The sequence below is a fragment of the Xiphophorus couchianus genome, chromosome 16 (assembly GCF_001444195.1).
Source record: "Xiphophorus couchianus chromosome 16, X_couchianus-1.0, whole genome shotgun sequence".
Classification (NCBI taxonomy): domain Eukaryota; kingdom Metazoa; phylum Chordata; class Actinopteri; order Cyprinodontiformes; family Poeciliidae; genus Xiphophorus; species Xiphophorus couchianus.
Genome location: NC_040243.1, coordinates 11,438,019 through 11,456,142, shown reverse-complemented (window position 1 = coordinate 11,456,142; position 18,124 = coordinate 11,438,019). Strand labels below are relative to the sequence as shown.

The 18,124-nt window shown below is 37.6% G+C and overlaps 1 protein-coding gene across 6 annotated transcripts in view; it reads right to left on the bottom strand.

The window, feature by feature from the left end:
• Positions 1 to 18,124, bottom strand: part of rnf213a (ring finger protein 213a) — a 35,465-nt gene that overhangs the window by 15,193 nt on the left and 2,148 nt on the right. For 5 of the 6 annotated variants that reach the window (XR_003598634.1, XM_028041706.1, XM_028041703.1 and 2 more), the window contains 27 exons: positions 17,511 to 17,668; positions 16,343 to 17,011; positions 16,116 to 16,255; positions 15,860 to 16,030; positions 15,237 to 15,442; positions 14,813 to 15,102; positions 14,475 to 14,731; positions 14,090 to 14,302; positions 13,796 to 13,988; positions 13,501 to 13,556; positions 12,335 to 12,509; positions 12,100 to 12,258; positions 11,923 to 12,021; positions 11,712 to 11,834; positions 11,363 to 11,546; positions 10,981 to 11,154; positions 10,729 to 10,881; positions 10,028 to 10,644; positions 9,102 to 9,261; positions 8,801 to 9,018; positions 8,534 to 8,671; positions 6,746 to 6,910; positions 4,882 to 6,154; positions 4,601 to 4,782; positions 4,351 to 4,506; positions 658 to 4,263; positions 450 to 574 (listed from right to left, as the gene is read on the bottom strand). Coding sequence is in view for 5 of the 6 variants with exons in the window: in XM_028041706.1 (XP_027897507.1) it covers positions 450 to 574; positions 658 to 4,263; positions 4,351 to 4,506; positions 4,601 to 4,782; positions 4,882 to 6,154; positions 6,746 to 6,910; positions 8,534 to 8,671; positions 8,801 to 9,018; positions 9,102 to 9,261; positions 10,028 to 10,644; positions 10,729 to 10,881; positions 10,981 to 11,154; positions 11,363 to 11,546; positions 11,712 to 11,834; positions 11,923 to 12,021; positions 12,100 to 12,258; positions 12,335 to 12,509; positions 13,501 to 13,556; positions 13,796 to 13,988; positions 14,090 to 14,302; positions 14,475 to 14,731; positions 14,813 to 15,102; positions 15,237 to 15,442; positions 15,860 to 16,030; positions 16,116 to 16,255; positions 16,343 to 17,011; positions 17,511 to 17,668 (10,060 nt within the window). In the remaining variant the exon portion in view is untranslated. The remainder of the gene's footprint in view (positions 1 to 449; positions 575 to 657; positions 4,264 to 4,350; positions 4,507 to 4,600; positions 4,783 to 4,881; positions 6,155 to 6,745; positions 6,911 to 8,533; positions 8,672 to 8,800; positions 9,019 to 9,101; positions 9,262 to 10,027; positions 10,645 to 10,728; positions 10,882 to 10,980; positions 11,155 to 11,362; positions 11,547 to 11,711; positions 11,835 to 11,922; positions 12,022 to 12,099; positions 12,259 to 12,334; positions 12,510 to 13,500; positions 13,557 to 13,795; positions 13,989 to 14,089; positions 14,303 to 14,474; positions 14,732 to 14,812; positions 15,103 to 15,236; positions 15,443 to 15,859; positions 16,031 to 16,115; positions 16,256 to 16,342; positions 17,012 to 17,510; positions 17,669 to 18,124) is intronic. The other variant, XM_028041707.1, reaches the window with a different exon arrangement.

Below are 18,124 nucleotides of genomic sequence, written 5' to 3'. Positions count from 1 at the left end.
AAGTGACCATGCTAACAGCTGTTGGCAATACAAACTAATAATAATCAATTTCTTCATAGTCACATGTTTTCTGTGACTGATTTAATACATACAAATAAAAAGAGATACAAATAAAAAGTGCATGCAATTTTTTTTCAACAACTACTGCAAGGGGGACATATTGGATGATGTCTCCACTCACAATTTTGTAGTTCTAGGGGTTAATTTTTTCAACCTTAACTTTGTAACCTTCAGCTTAAACTAAAAATCAAACTCTTAAATAGGAGCTTCACTCAACCAACTGCCAATGAATAAGAAAGATTAATTTTATATTTTTGTTGTTTCATGTTATATTGTAAAAGTGTCTTAAAATGTATTTTAAACATATTGGTATTTGGAAAAGAAGTATTCATTTTAAGTACTTGTAATTATATTCTATAATAACAATATCAGTACATTTAGAAACAAACCTTATTTTCTTTAGGAAGGAGTGTTCTGTGTCAAACTGTTGAAGTGAGAGGAGCTCAACACTATAAAACATTTTCTCCAGAGGTTCCATGTCAAATGCAGTCAAAAGTCTGGAGAATGTGGTCACCTAAATTTTGACATTCACATTAGATCCTATAATCTGAAACAAGTAAAGGATTCATGTGAAAATAAAAGGCCAGTAAGAATTACCTCTGTGAAGAATGTGTTGATCTTGGTTTCCTGTCTTGTGTGAGCATGGATGTAGTCAGCTAAACAGCTATTACTTTGTTCCTCAAAGTACACCTTAGCCATATGTTGACTTTCCACTTTTGGTAGGCCCGTGCAGTCCAATCGCACCACCGAGTCTGGTGTTGCACATTTGAGAAGTATGAGTTTGGCCTGATCAAGCAATCCTCTCTGAGAATCTGAAGTTTCAAAATTGTCCTTCCACTCCTCTATTACTTGAAGAATCACAGAAGCGCAGGTGTCTGAGTGGTAGCCAATGAAAACATCAGGGAGTGTGTACTTGTACATATCAGCTGCTCCAGCATGCTGACCAGTAAGAGATACAAATAGCTTTGCCCATCTGTCTAGTTCTTCAACCATCTTTTTCTGCTCAGCTTTAAGGACAGTGTGGATGTCAAGGTAGTGTTTCTCCAGCCTGTTGATTAGAGGTATTGGGAATTGTTTGTAGACCACTTCTCTTTCCTCAATGACAATTAGCCGGAAGTCTTTGTGCACTCTGCATTTTACACGATGGGTTCCCAATCCAAGATCGACATATTTCTGTCCACCCAAGCATACGTAGTACTGATTGAGAGCATCATAGAGACTTTCATAGAGATTCTGCAAGTTTAGAAGCACAACTGTTTGGCCCGTCTCCATGCAGATCTTCACTCTGTTGATGTTGCGACAGATTTGGGTGTACTCTTGGTCTTTTGGAAAGCTAGATCCAAAGATAATTTCTGGTTGACCACTTTCTGAAAAGAATGTTTGCTGTAGGATCTGTAGGGCTGCATAATTTTTTGTTAGCACAAGAAGGTACCGACACTCTTCATCTTGTCCAACTGCTTGAATGTTTTCTTTCACAAACTCAATGGTGTTGATGTTCTCCAAATTTGGAGAAATTTTAAGTCTTTGGGTAAAGACAGAAACTACATCAACATCATCCCTGCCACTGAAATTTCTCAAAACAACCTTGACAATCTCCTCTGTTGCAGGTTTTCGTTGAGAGGTCTTGGCCACAGCAAAGATCATCTTTATCAAGCTGTAATAGTCACGTAGGCCAAAAAAACCTTTCCCTTGTTTCCGGCAAATGTTCAAATAGGATCTTGCAAATGGTTGAAAGAAATCCCTGACTTTCTCCAAAACCATTACATCAGACGAGCATATGCCTTTAGCACTCTCAATGAGTTCTTTCTCATCAGGGTCACCACGTGAGACAAAAATGCCTCTGTTCATCTTTGCGGGGTCCAACGCCCAGTTGGAAATACCAATGAATCCAACTTTTTTGTGCGGTAGTGGTTCATCATCAATGCATCCCTCTTCCAGCAATGGGTGAAGAGTTTTTAGTGGCATCTTTGGAGAGTCCTCTGCCAGCCCAATTTCATCAAGAACCACAACTGAAATATATTCATTGAGGTTTTTTCCTTCCTGAAAGCGGCCACATTGCTTGAACGTGTTGATGATACCTTCAGGAGTTGAATGAGGACTACACTGAAAGGATACCAAATGGATCTGTTTGAGCATCTTATAGAGTTCAGAATGAGCAGCTTGTCCCTGCATGGCATCTGCTACTAGAGTTTTGGAAAGGGACTTTGAACTTCCAGGTTTTCCAACTAAGAATAGGGGGATTCTTAACTCAATGCAGAGAACCATCATGAAGACATTTTCTTTGAGGGCACTGTTTCTTGCAATAGTATCTCCCATTGGCACACCACTCAAAAGTAAATCTTGCATGAGTGAAATGTCATGCATTACTCTCATTGGGGTGTATGACGGTAATTTGGTACTGATTTTTTGTCTGTATTTATCCTTATTTTCAAGACAGGCATGGTAACACACTCCTATGGCCATGACAAGGGACCAGAGAACAGGATCGTGAGCCTCAGTTTGTCTTTGATGCCGTTCATTTCCTTCATCATTTTGAGTACACTCAAATTTTTGAAGCTCTGAAAAGAACATCTCATGGTGGTCATGGAACCACACAAAAGCTTGCATGCAGCGTTCTACATCTCTTAAGCTGACAAAGCTGCATTCGTCCTTCATGGTCCTCATGTACTTCTGTGAGGCTGAAAGAACATCTGTGATGCATTTGATGTAGATTTGATCTATTGATTTGCTTGTAGTGACTCTTTGCACAATCTGCTGGATGTATATTTTTTCTGTGTGATCATTTAACTGTCCAAAGTCCCATACCAGAGGAATCATGCTTGGTGGCAGTGCTTGAACTCTATACACCAGCTGGCGCAAAGGTATAGACCCCAGTTTTTCATCAGTCTCTTCTGCTCGAACTCGATACCCAAGACCAGCAGATTCCAACCTTTGAATCATGTCAGCCGTGTGCTTTCTGTAGGGATTGCATGCTGCAATAATTTGTAACCCTGAGTTGGGTGTTAAGCATTCTCCCTTCACGGTCTTGTCACAAAGGACCTCCTTGATACTGCTGATAGCCTCTGTAGTATTGGCCTCATCAAAGAAGAGGACAGAGTCAAGGCTATAGTCTTGCTTGTTGATCGAAGCAATGTCTTCTGCTTCTCTGACTTTACCATAGATCATCTCTGACGTTGTCCCTCCATGCACCTTGACCAGTTTCATGTTCTCAGTTGCAACTCCACTCCTTCGCAATTCACAAAGGAATTTTATTAGCCGGGTTTTTCCACAGCCTGTTTCTCCCATTATGATGACAGGTATGCCACATCTGAACCGCATGTGGATTGCTAACATCTTTAAAATGTTGTCTGTGGTAAGTTCATATGTTTCATCAGGGTCAAGAGGCCACTGGATACCAAGAACATTGCAGATTCGCTCTATTTTCTCACATCTTGGGAGACTATCAAAGTCTATGTTGAAAGGAACTCTTTGGAGCTGTAAGCCTTCATACAATGCTCTGGTCATGATATTCTTTCTGATCACCCTTCCAGAGGTGGGTTCAATGGCATCAACAAACTTCTGATCATTGGGTTGAAGATGAAAGCCAATAAAGGTCATGGAGACGTGGTCATCATTGAAGAAGATGTATGGATGTGGCTCTGTTTCCCATCTTTTTCTGATGAGAAAAGGAGCCAGGTCTTCGTCTCGGACACCAACCAGATTAACTTGTGACATGCCAGGACTCTGGTCAGAGATACTGAGTGATGGAGTGGCAAAGTCCTTTGCCATCAGAATCATGAAATCCACCACAAAGGTTTTGAATCCGGTTAGTGTGTCTCCAGTGAAAGTGGCATCACAAAAGACTGATGTCTCACAGTCTCTTAGTTGAAGGTTAAGAAACCAAGTGAAATTTCTAAGTTCAGCCCAGGAGGGGTCCATTACCCCACAGTACATGAGAAGCATCTGAAGACATTCTACATGTGACCCCTCAACGCCCTGATATGTGAAAACATCTAGATCAATTGTGTTGTGGAACCGTGTCAAGTACTGGTATGGCCGCTGAAAGGCCTCACTCCTGAACTCTTTATCATCCATCAGTGGGTCCTCACTGCTCACAATAGTAGGATCCTCCTGCTTTCTCATCTCTAGCATAAGGACCTCTTTGGGTGGTCGGCAGAAAATTTTAGGAAACATGTCCACAAAAGTGTTTCTTGTCATTTGTGCCTATTAAGAAAAGTAGCAAGAAGAAAACAGGTAAGGTAGACAAAGATATACAAAGACTGAAAAATACTAATTGTTAAAAAGTCTTACCTCCCGAGTAGCATTTCCTGTTGACTTGACAGTGGGATCTAAAATCTCAATGACATAGAGCTGCTTGTCATTGCACCGCCACATTTTTCCCTCAGAGTCCATTAAATAGCGCAGAACCAACAATTTGAATAGGAATTCAGGAAGTCCTTTCTGGACCTTTTCAGGAGCAAAACAGATCCCACGTACAATAAGATACAATCTGTCAAAATAATTATTGCAATAACTTAATATTAAATAACATAATATTTACCGATGATGTGACATCAAAATGAAAGATAATGAGTTCTTTCCTTTTGGAGGTGTCAAGCAAAGACTGAAGGATGATAGTCTCATCAACTTTAGGTTCAATCAAGCAAATACATTTCAACATTGACTGCTTTGTAGTAGAGTGTTTAAGTTTTTCATACATCCTCCTGATGTACAAAGATTTACCTGCAATAAAAAAAAATACATTCAGAGCTATAAACAATTAGATTTTTTATTATTTTCTATTAGTGTAAGACATCAAGTAGAAATATTTCATATACTCACCAACACCAGCCCTTTGAGATGAAACAACACCAACGCACAGTCTATCTTTAAAAGCTGCTGCAGCACTGCACTGTTCAGATGGGACAGTGTAGTGTTGTTGCAGGTACTGCTGGATTCTTGCTAATGGCTCTTGGGGAATCATGTGCAACCTGTACTGGCTGAAGGCAGATGGAAGATAGGCATGCTCTCTCTCTGAGCTACAAATAATAACAAGCCTGTAGTCCGTCCTGCTCTGCATTTTCATCTGGTGGAAAAAGTTCTCAACTTTAGAGCTCACGTCGTAACTCAGGAGATCTCCATACACCAAAGAGTATATTTTTTGTCCCCTGTAGCCACTGCCAAGGCAGCGTCTGAGGAACAGCTCCACTTGCTCATACGGGGTTGAGTGGTTGCACAGTATGACTTCATCATAGGTTGGAAGAGCTTCATCTTTGCTGCTCATGTAAATTGAGATGCAGGATGCCAAGGCATCATCATGAGGACAAACAATGAGATTTGGCTTTCCGTTGACCAAACCTCTGGGCAGTTGCCTGTTTATGAACTTTCCACTGTTGTCATCAGAAATGTCTTCTTCACTGTCATCATCTTCATCATCTTTGTTGGCCAGTAGTTCTAACACTCGGCCAAGACTTTTTATATCAAGAATGTTTGGGAGAAAATTTTTCATATCTTTCATGTAAGCATTCCATATGTGATCAAATGCCTGCAGACCCTTTGCTTTTTCCACAAGACTTTGAAAAGGATCCAGTTCACTTGTACATTCTTCCAGGTCACTTGTTGACACCACAACAAAAGTCTGAAACTCAATGTCCTCATTTTGATCCTGGGGTTTAGTAATGATTTCATACTGGAGCTCATGCCACACTTGCCTCAGATCTGTGGATGTGCAATTTGGCTTGATAAAGGAAAGCATCATAAGGACTTGGTCCTCAACCTTGTTTGCATTTTGTTGTGTCAGCTTGCTACAGAGGTAGACAATCTGCTCAGCAGTGTAGTAGTTTAAGAAATACTGTTGGGATCTCTGTTTGTGTACAAAGTTCATCCAGTATTCCAGACATTTCTCCATTTTTCTGCAGAGCTCAGGAAGCTGCTCCTCTGGGCTGCCCTCCACAATGACACTAAGAGCCCTGCCCAAATTAAAATCCATCAAAATGCTGGGTTCAGCATAACTTGAAGAGCAATTAATCTGCACTTCCCAGTGTCTGAACAGAGGATTTCCAGCAGTGTAAAGAGCAATGAAGGCCTCTGTCAGTCTTTGAACACTGGCAAAAACCTGTAACACAGAAAGAGCAACTCACAAAGCAGAAAATACCCTAATGAATGAGTTTTAAAAATCATTTAGGATTTTATATACAGTCACTGATTAATGAATAATCAATATTGCTTAACATATATTACATAGCACTAGCTCATAAAGCTGCAGTATGTAATTTTCATGGAAAATATGTTTTTTGCATATTTCTTAAAACTATCACCATGTCATGATAGTATAATATGAGACAGATAAACCGTGAAAAGATTGAGTTTCTCAACCTCGTCCCCATGCTACTATTGCTGTCTGAAGAAATGACACTTCATTAAAGTGACCACCATTATGAATGACATTTTGACCATTATGAACTATGCACCATTATAAATCATGACATAACACTGTAGGCAAGAAAGCAGATCCAATTAATGTCTTGATAATGCAAATCTCCACAGTGGTGGATCATGAATTTCCTAACATGTCAAAAATAATCCATTTGTAATTTTGATTACATTTCAAACTTCTTGTCATAAGTTGAATCAATTTAAAATGAAATAATGCTTATAGAAACGTGACTAAATGGTCTTTCTACAGAATTTAATTATTTCATTTTACCTCTACAAAACGTTCAACTTCATTCTGCCCTTGGTCCCCTTTTCCAGACATGAGCATGAGTTTGTTTTGTAGCTCCCTCAGGTCTTCAAGAGAGTAGCAGCGCATCTGCTGACCTTCATCATGCTCCTCTGGAATCTGCAACTTCACGGCTGTTTCAAGACTCAACTAGGTAAAAAAAAATCATACATAAGCTTGTATCCATAATTTTGTAGGTTGAACCAGATATTTATATATACCAAATAAAAAGACACATACATTTTTTTTCACCGTCTTAGGTTAAATCTGACCTCTCTTGTTTTATGTCAGTTAGAATCACTCAAATTATTTATATTTCCTAAATCCCAAAAAACTTACCAAGAACATTTTTAGAGATATTTGTATAATTTTCCTCGAATTCAACAGTTTACATATATTTGGTCAGTATCAGGGATAATAGTCTTTTAGAATGTATGACATAGGTAAAACCTTTTGGGCTTTCTTACACAAACTTTGATAGGTTAACTGACACATTTAAATTAACTGGAGGCACAGCTATGCATGTATTTTAAGGATACATATGAACTATGCTGCTTTCTTGTTTGACACAATGGGAAACTCTAAAGAAATTAGCCAAGATACCAGGAGAAGAACTGTGGACCTGCACAAGTGTAGTTCATCATTGGGAACAATATACTGATGTTTGAAGGTGCTACAAACATCTCTTCAAACAATTATATGCAAGCATAGACATGATGAAAATGTCCAACCATCCAACCATACTGCTCATGAAGGAGATTGGCTCAGTGTCCCCAGAGATGAATGTTTTGTTCCAAAATGTCCAGTTTGACTTCAGAATAACAGTCAAAGAAGTAATGTAGATGATGGCTGGTAAGGTAGTGCCATTATCCAGAGTGAAATGTGTCCCATACTGAGATGGGCTGAAAGGCCACTTATCGAGGAAGAAGCCTTTATTTCAAAAGAAGCATAAAAAGCCACATTGCAGTTTGCAGATGTACACAGCGACAAAGATCTCCATTTTTGGAGACATGAGCTGTAGTCTGATTAAACTGTCTGGGCATAACAACCAAAATTTGGAGGAACAGGGATGCTTAAAAGTACATGGGCTGGCAGTATCACGTGCTGGTGCAGTTTTGATTCAGGAGTAACTGGTGCATTTCATAAAATAGATGTCATCATGAGTAAAGAACATTATATATCAGTAAAAGCATGAGCTCAAATGCGTTTTCCAAATGGAATATAACCCCAAGTATGCAGCTGAAGTGGCTACAGAGAGGTTTAAGGATAACAAAGTCAATGTTTTGGTGCGGCCATTACAAAGACCTGATCTTGGTTGTATGGAGAAGTTGAGGAAAAATCTGAAAAGGCGTGTACGAGTTTGGCGGCCTACAAAATGGACTCAGTTACACCAGTTCTGTCAAGAGGAATGAGCCAGAACGCCAGCAAACTATTGTGAGAAGCTTGTGGAAGGAAACCCAAAACATCTGACCCAAGTCATACAGTTCAAAAGACAGTTTCCCCTGAAACTGTATGAAATGTATGTAAACTTTTGAATTCAAGGAGTTACAAAAAAATCTTTGAAGATGTTCTCACTAAGTGTTCTGGTTTGTAGGATTCTAACTGACATAAAACAAGAGAGGTTTGATCAAGTTTAACTTCAGACAGTGAAAAATGTGTATGTGTACTTTTATTTGGTGTATGTAAATATCAGGTTTCAACAGTATTTTCTTAAAGACTATCTCTTTAGTGCATAAACAAACAGACCAATCTATCTTACTGAAGTGTTTTTACCTTTTTCACATCCCGTGCACTGATTAGGTAGATGCCTTTGTTGTTAATGGCTGAGGCCAATGAGAGAGATGATAGCTCCACTGATCCATGACTGTCCTTCACAGTTTTTAACCACTCCAAGTGACGTGCACTGTCAAGCTAAAATATATATTTTTACAAGATATTAATCATAAAATATCCTATTCCCCAAATATTAACATTCATGCAAATGTTAATCAGAAATAATCTTAGTTAAAGTTATTAAAGTTACTTAAAAATTATTCTCACCAGTTTTTTTGGCAAATTGTTGTCATTCTCCAAAGCCCTCCAGAGCTTGTTGAGCACATCTTTGAAGGCACGAAAACCAGATTCTGGTTTAAGCTCATAAAGTACAGAAGAGTAACCAAGGACCGCGTCATGGAAACAAGCTACACGATCCACATCCATGTCATTCTCTCCAGCAGAGATAGAAGCCAAGTCGACAAACACCTTCAACTCATTGATATCTAAAATTACAATTTAAATGAACATTTTCAAATAGTTTCCCAACATACATAAATTTATTACATGAAAACATAACTATACACACCCTCTAGGGCATCCTTTACCCATCTTACAAAGTGTCGTCTGAGTCCTAGTTCATTCAAACACAACCTGCGAGGCTCTGTGATGTCAACCAGAACCATCTTTGCCTGCATCAAATCGTTATCAATCCTATTTAGTGGTTCTCTCTTGAAGTCTTCACGAATCTGAAGAGAAATGGGAATTGAGTTTGAGTGTGTTAAGAACACACTCTATGAATGTGTAATATTCATAAATACACCCCATCTAACCTTTCACATACCTTTAACTAAATGCCCTTGGTACACTAAGATTTAGTAAAATCAACCTCTTACACTCAAGACATCTTGAATATTTAACATTCAAGATGTCATTGAATGTTATGACCCTAAAGTGATATAATTTTAGTTTTGTCTGAATGTTTATCAATATGTAAAAATATATTTAGTTTTTTTTTCCTCTATGCCTGCAACAATTTAATAACTTTCTTTAGCAATTTTATTTCTGGGTTCCCAACTAATTGATTGTTCAGAAGTAAGGAACTATCCAGGCAACACACAGAACTAAAACTAATAATGTTCCATTAATACGTTTCTGAGGAAAACATAACTACTGTTGGAGCAGAAGCTCACTATCACTTCCATTTGACATACAAAACAGAAACTTTCTTGCCCTACACTTCAGTTATTTTAAGTTAAGTTATTTTCTGGTGTTGGTGACACTGACATGTCATGGTAATAGGGAAGATAACACGTAATAGTTGTTTGGAAACTTTAAATTCTTCTCTTCTGTCAAATCATTTTTCTTTCTAGAACCTCCTTGCTTTTTTAAATGTGATTAAAGTCATTCAATAGGTGAATCCTTCAGACAAACTCTCAATACTTTTTTGATTATGAGACGATTCACGACACTGATTATTCACATACATTAACATATTTAAACATGACTACTTACAACATCCGTCAGCGTTTCCAAGACCTCGAAGTCCCCTTGAAGGCCAAGTGTGTCTTTGACCATCATAATAACTTTAGCAGACTCCACAGCAAGATGAAGCTCATGATATTGCTGGACCTGTTGAACCCTGTTATGAATCCACTGTTTGTTTGCAGATGTATCCTGTTTACACATGATGTCAAGCTCCTGAGTGAGATCCTCATACTTGTCCTTGTAGGCTTTGAAAAGCTGGTTGACTTCTTCAAGTCTTATGCTTCCATCTTTTAAGCGAGTGTAGATGTCTTTGTATTCATCCCTACAAGGCAAGTAGATCTGATCGTATATCATTTCTGGTGTGGCACCAATCTCCAACACAGACATCTCCTCATCCACATCTTCCATTTCGTCCCTGGCCATTTGTATGGCAAAATTTTCCCAACACATTTGTAAGACAATACTTTCATTGAATTTGTACAGGAATGTTGCCATGTCTCTTATTTCCTCATCCAGGCTGAAGAAAGTAACAATTCCAGACATTGCGGTAGCCAGTTTTTCAAAATGATGAACTTCCATGAAATGGTTCAAGGGCATCATCTCAATGTTGACTTGTGTTTTGTCCTCCAGGTCAGAAACATCAACTAATGAAATAAATTAAATAACCACCTGTTAACTTTGCAACAACAAATCAAAGTTAACTAAACTTCTTTATATAAGCTTCAGACCTGTCATATGTTCTTCAAGTTTGTGGCTCATTGTTAATATGACATCCACAAGCTCCTTTTCGTGGTACACAGACTTAACTTCTTCTGCTCTGTGTTGCAAAAACCTTTTCATTTTGGAAAGATCCCTGTGTTGTTCTTTCTCAGTGAGGCAGTCTTTTAAAAACATAACATACAAAAATATCAACAGATTCTTTTTTGGTTTTTTTAGTCAATTGTTTCAATTTCAGTTTTTATTTTGAAAAAATTTCTTACCAATCTTCAGCAGTTCTAAGAAGGCGTCTTTCCTCTCCAGAATGATGTTGAGCAGACTGATCTTAATGTCTCCCTGTATCAGCTGATTGATTATGGCTGTGAAGGCTGATATGGCTATGGCCAATCGGTCTCTGGCATCTTGAGAGAGCTTCTCAATCAGCTTTGTGTCTGCACCTGTACATACAAAATTTAAAAGTAATTGTCTCTTTATCCCAAAGCAACCAGCCAAATCACGTGTTAATTATCTCCAGTTTGTGGTTTGTTGTTTCATTGTTTTTTTAAACGAGGGGTTACTCAGTTTTGTGTGCCTCTCCACACTAAAGAATGCTTTTCTTCAGACCATACTGTTTCATAGTTGCTGTTTTTTTAAATGAAAAAGTACCATATAGATGAAAAATGTCTTTAGCTGCCGTCCAAGAGAGGAGGTGCTGAAGGACCACTTCTTCTTTCTCCTGATATTTTCCTTGACCATCCCTTGGCCAGGACTTTTGGATAATTGCAGAGATGAGATTCCCAAACTTCCAGTTTATCTTTAACCTCTCAAACAGTTTCCCTTCAGACCTGGTCTGCATATAATGAGAAGACAATCATTCAGCTAATCAATGGAAAAAATTTAAATGTGCAGTCTATTTTTGTCAGAAACATAACCATTTTGCCCATTGGATACATTTTCACATAGCCAAGACTGCCAAAGGCTAGTGAAGCAAAGCAATAAAATCAAAGTCTCATACCTGGCACAAAGACGTGACAGCTTCAAGAGCACACTTCTCAATGCTGGCAGCAACATGTGGATAGGAAGCACTAAACTCCTCTATGTTTGTACAGTAGAATTCAATTTGATCAAGTGGAGATTCCTAAAACAAAAACAAAACATCCATAAATTAATTAAATCACTGCTATCTCTGACTGAAAATAATCTTAACTCTCCAGTGTATCACCTACCTGCTTGAACTTGCCCTCAAAGTCCATAATAAATGTTTGCATCCATTCGTTTGTAAATTTTTTATCTTTACAGTTAATGGAGATAATGTTGTTCCATGTCTGAAATGCAAGAATGAAAAAATCTATAAGATGCATGTTTTGTCAATATTTAACTAAAAAGATTTTTTTTAAACTCACCTCCAGTTCTGTTGTTTTTGCTGAGTAAAAGGTTGTTAGTCCCCTCTTTAGTAAACTTTGTTTGAATGACCGATTCATCCAGTTTCTCATTATTTCCATCCCCTGATAGATTACCAAGTCTTTTGCATTTTGCTGTTCTCCATCTGCATCCTCAGACTCCTAAATAGTATTTACAGTTTTCAATTTGTGAAAACAAATGTAAAGCAAATTATGCTTGTAAGACTTTGCTTTTTACCTGTTCCTTGTTAGACAAAAAGAAGTCTAAAACTGAAGCAACAAGATTTGTTGCTGCCACAGGGATCTCTGGAAAGCTTTGGGTATAACTTTCTGGTTTGACTCCTTTGCAGAGCTTCTCTAACAATCTCACTGCAGTTGTCAGACATTCCTTCCTGTAAACCTGTGTGAAGCCGCTGTGACGAAGAAAATTAATCGATGAGTTGGGTGATACTCAAACATGAAATGGCTCTTAATAATTTAGAGTCCTTCATGAGTTCCTTACCCATGTTTTTTAAAGAAAACATTAAGTACAGCCAAATTAATCTGTACCAATTGCTCACTGACATCCATGAATTGATTTGTTAAATCAAATCCATAGCTACTCTATCCAAATATGAGATACTCACTCACTATGGCTTGTGTTAGCTGCAGTAGAGACTTTTTTTTTCTATCTGAGCAACATGAATAAAAATGAATTTGTGTAAAGAAGTGAGATTTTCACCAGCTTCCATTCACTGTATGGTTTTGTTTTATTTTCCTAAATCAAGTACGGTACTCCATGGCTCACTACTGTAGGGTACTTTGGTGGAACAGATTTAGGGAAAAAGATCAAAGAGGAATAAGGCACGCCAATTAGTAATTTCAAATCTGCCAGAAGTAAAGCAGCCAGATCTCATACTAAATTAACTCCTCTGAAATGGACAAACTACCACATAACACTTTGCCTAGTGAGCTCACATTGGAGGTGAATATTTTGCAATCAATCTTATGTCATTAGTCGAGCATTGGCCCATGCAACATGAGCATTGGATCATGTTTAGTGTTCTTTAAGCAACAGCATATACTGTACTTACAGTAATTATTCTGAGTTATACAGCTAAACATAATTGATGCTTTTAAATTTAACTGCTGTTAAAGATGAGAACTCTGCAAATTTAAATAACTTTTTTAATTTTTCTTCCTAGATTTCAACCCTGACCTTTTCCGTTTTATTATGACCCATCTCTAACAACTCGAACTCATCTAATGTTGACAATAGATGAGTGTAAAAGGGACTTTATGTAAAAGGGACTGGTTCTGGTTCCTTAATTTAAAGATCACTGATTGAATCCTTAGCTGGTAGTCAAATGAATAGATACAATTTGCAGGCTTTACAAACACACAAGATTTTATTGATGTCACTACCTGTATTTTTCCTCAATGAGATGCTCATGGATGTGGGCAAGAATTTCAGTGACATCCTACAAAAGCATAACAGAAAACCAGAAATATTATTAAGTGACACTGTCTCCAATAACTCTTGACTATCATTCTAGAAATTAACAAATGTTCATGCAATTAGAGGTTCATATGTCTATGATGCAGCTACAATACTGGTTTGGCATAATGCAGGTGAAGACATTTAAAAAGCTGGTGACTTCAGAAATATAATGACAAATAATAATCTACATTTACCACTATTGTCCAGATTTTCACTCACCTGAGAGCTGCTGGCAGTAATTTCCTGAGGAACCTTATTAGTAAAAACATGAAGTATGTCCAGAAGCTCGGGATTAATGTTGGTGCTACAGAGCAGCTGTTCCTCAAGTGGCATCAGGTACAAACAGGACCGAACTAAAAGTGGATCCACCTTCATCAAGTGACTGTGATTCTTCATCACATTTATAAGTGCTCTAAAATAGAAACAATCAAAAAGGTGGTCAGTAATGTTGGTCTATTTGAAAATAAAAACTTAAAATTAATGTGCAGATAGCTAAAAACTGAAGGAACTTACTTCCTGTCTTGACTGCACAGGTGCGTTTGGTTGTTAATGTCAATGCCTTCCAAACCTGCCCAAGACAAACTATAGTTTCTGTTTCCAGAGGTTTTTCCTTCAAAGGGCTTTATGGTGCCTCTCAGCAGATGAAGGAGTGGCAGTAATATAATCCATCGAGGCATTGTAGCTCTTTTGACTATTTTGATGAGATCCACCAGCATTTCTGGCAAACTACAAATAAGCAACATTTAAAATGTGGTTAATAATCTGTGGGATTTAATGTTTTACATATAAAATGTCTGAGCATTTGTTCTCTGTCATTGCTTCCAAACAAATGTCTTAATCTTCTTCTTTTAAAATTCATGTTTTGTAATTAATATTAAAAAATATGTTGGGTACCTACTTTTTGAATACTGAAACAGCTTGAGAAAAATTTGCCCAGTGCTGAAGAAATTTGTCCTTCTCTAGTTCGGGCAAACACAGTGCAGAACAGAGGCGGAGGAGCTCAGGATTATCAAGTTTGAGTTTGTACTGTCTCCAAACGTGAAGCATGACCACAGCTGCTGTCATCTGGTCTGGGATGTAGAGATTTTTCTCAGCCCTATCCTGGAGCTGAGGGATCACGTGTGTCAGCATGAACTCTTTCAGGATCTTCCTCACCTGTAATATTGCATAAAAAAAGAGTGAATTAAATTGGCCAAAAATGAGGGTCTAGATTACAAACACAATTTCTGAACTTACATCGTCTTCCCCAAATTGTAAGGAGTACCATTTCTTTTGCTTCTCCTCAAATACAAAAGGGTTTGAATAAACCTGGAAAAACTGATTCAGCTGAATTTGAAAACTTTTCACATTGGTATCACTCCAGCTCTTTAGAAGATCAAATATCGACTCCAGCATCACATTTGCAGCAATTTCTCTTCCTTGAATCAGATCTTTACGTTGATCAGGCCAAATCCTTTCCTTGAGGCGGGTCAGCATGCCCTTTGATGGCTCAACGCAGATGATGTCGTCATACTGATGCCAGTCCCCTTTACCAGAAAATATAAAATAAATACTAGTGTTTGCTACAGAATCACGGCATAATGCAGATTAAAATGATAAAATACTAGCTAAAATGACTGCACAGCTTGACTGAGAGAAGACTTGTTTTTTATTTATTTACCATCATCAGTGATGAGGTGCTGCTTCACAAACAAGCACCTGTTTGTATGGTGATGTGTAGAGTCTAGTTTGTATATGTACTCATACTCATAACTCTCTTTTTTATTCTTATAGACAACATATTTATATGCTATGGACTCAGACACAGTTTTGGTTTTGCTCGTTGTGAGGCTTCCTTCAACAAGAAAACCATGCTCTCCAAGGTCCCTGCAGAGGAGAACAAATTATAAGGCATAGGTTTTAAAATCAGTGAGACAAGAATGAAGTTCAACTTTGCATGTTTGTGGAAGAACCAAAAACAATGTGTTTCTCTTAAATTTCATGCACTATTTAAACATCTCTAATTATTCGCCATTTCTTTATTGTTTGCAACCAGAGCCAGATCCTCTTTGAAAGTATTCTTAAATAATACTTTTTCAAAGTTTCTTTTTTCCTAGCCAGGTCTTACCTCACCATTTTTACAGAAATATTTTTCTAGAAAAGCTTTTCACTCTTAAATATGAACCATTCAAACAATAAAAACCACCTAAAATCAATGAGTGAAACAGTTTTGTGTCAACTTTTAACATAACTTAGCAAAGAGTTAAAACCTAAGATTAAATTGGGTTTTTGGCAATTTCCTACCTGGTTACTTGCAGCTCAGCTACGTTATCATTCCAGCTATTTGAAATAGGTTTCCCAGCTCTGATAAAGATTTGATCGTCGTCAGGATGAAATTTAAAATCCTTTGAGAGAACTGCATGGAAGTAAATTGTGAGCCTGTCTCTTGTGGCAACGTTTTTGTTTTGAATTTGCCTAGAAAACAAAGAGAAGAGAATTAGTTTACTGAACATAATTTTCCAAAGATAAAAGTAGTTTTTGAAAGTTATACGTGTCTTACGTTTTAGGCAGTGGTGTGTTGGCTTTTATGCTTTTCTTATTGTCTTGATTTTGTTTCTCCTCACCACCTGAAACTTCGTCCTGCCTCTTCTCAGTCTCCATGTTCTTTTCCGGATCCACACTGGAGCCTGAGTTATCAGCCTGCAATGTTAAGTATAAATGCTATTTATACACACATAACACAGGTCTTTTTCATTAAAAATGTTGTACAACATTAATCAACAGTACCTTCAATGGTGCTGATTTCTCCTTCTGGTCCTGCTGACCTTTTCCTTTCTGTTTTTGATCACCTTGACCTTTAGCCTTCCGATGTGTTTCTTCTGTCTGTTTTGCATTTGGATTTGAATTAGCATTTTTGTCCAGTCTAGATTCTACAACAGATTCATTCTTGTTTTTTGATATTTTTGGGATAGCGTTTTGCTCTATAGGGTCAGCAGGCTTTGCCCCCTCAGCTGAAACTGACTGGGGGACGTGCTTGTTTGTTGAGGCTGAAGCTTGAGCTGAGGCATCACCTGCTCCTTTCTCAGGTGTTTGATCTTGACCTGACTTATTGGCATCAGTCTCTTTAGCTTTGGCTTCCTCAGACTGACTTGCAGAAGTATCCTCAGCTGTAGATACAGGTTCTTCAATTGGTGTATTTTTAGAGGAGGCTGCCGTGCTATTAGCTGGTAATGAAGTAGGCTGCTGTTGGAGTGAGGGGAAATCATCTTGGAGTGAGTCTGTTGTTTCCTCCATATTGGCATCTGAGCTTTCACTGTCACTGGAGTCTCCCCTTTCTGGTGTCATCTTCCCCTGACTGTCTTCCAAAGATACGAGTGACGGGTCAGACTGGCTCTGATCTTGGTCTGAAGGCACGTTGTCGCCTTTCTTCTTTTTGTTTTTCTTTCTTTTCTTCTTCTATAAAGGCCAAAAAGAAAATATATATGTTTTAACAAATAATAAATCACATTCTGGACATACAAAGGATTAATTCTGGCGTTGTTTCAGAGATCATAAAATTTCTCAACGGTTTCTTTACGTTTTTAATTCAAAATTGAGTTCTTATGACTCAAATTTCCAGATTCTCAGTCACTTTTATACATTTTCTTTAAAATGTAAATGCTTAACTGCATTTCATTGTAAACATCATATATTTATGGTAGATATTTGTACAGCAGTCAGGCTTCAGCAGTTAAAGATACTAAAACCGCTGACTGACTGACAGACTGACAAGAGTCTGGAAATAACAAATTTTATTGTATACTCTATTTTCATAGCAATACTTTTTTCATACTCCATAGAAACCTTGTTTACGTTATGAATAACTATGAGCTATGTGTTTACATGAACAGTTCTTGGTGCCAACACTTATGATGATCTTATCAATAAGAAGAGTAAAATTGTTCAGGTTACTTACTCTCACCTTTTTCTTTGGGTTGAGTTGTTCTTCATTTGGTCGTTTGGAAGATTTATTGGAGTCCATGCTCTCTGCATGATGGGCATTTCTCTGAGAGTTTAGTTCCTCCATTTTGCTTTCAGAGTTTGCAACCAGGGACTTAGGCTGATTTTCTGTGTCTGCAACAGAGAAATAAAGCTAAGAATGAAAACCTAATTTTAAAAACAGATACTTGAAAACAACTAGTTCGTTCATACTTGTGCTTATAACTGCAATGTTTTAGTCTTTTAATTAGTCAAAATATACAATTGATCTAAACTTCTTAGTAAGCTGATTAGGTGACATTTTTATTCTTGGTACTAAAAATTTAATAAAACCATGCTTCAATATCTTTATTAACTTTCATTAAAGTTTTTTTTTAGTTTTTCTTTAGTCCAAACCCATAATATTACGCATCAATAACCAGATATCATAGAACAGAGGTCACCAGATTTTTTTTATAGCAAATGTCCTCTGGCAGAAGTTTTAATGATGCAGTGGGTCTGTTTTGAAAGAGATAAAGGCCCACTGCATCACAGATCCTCCACCATGCTTAAAAATGGGCATGAGGTGCTTTCTAACATGTCTTTTGTTTC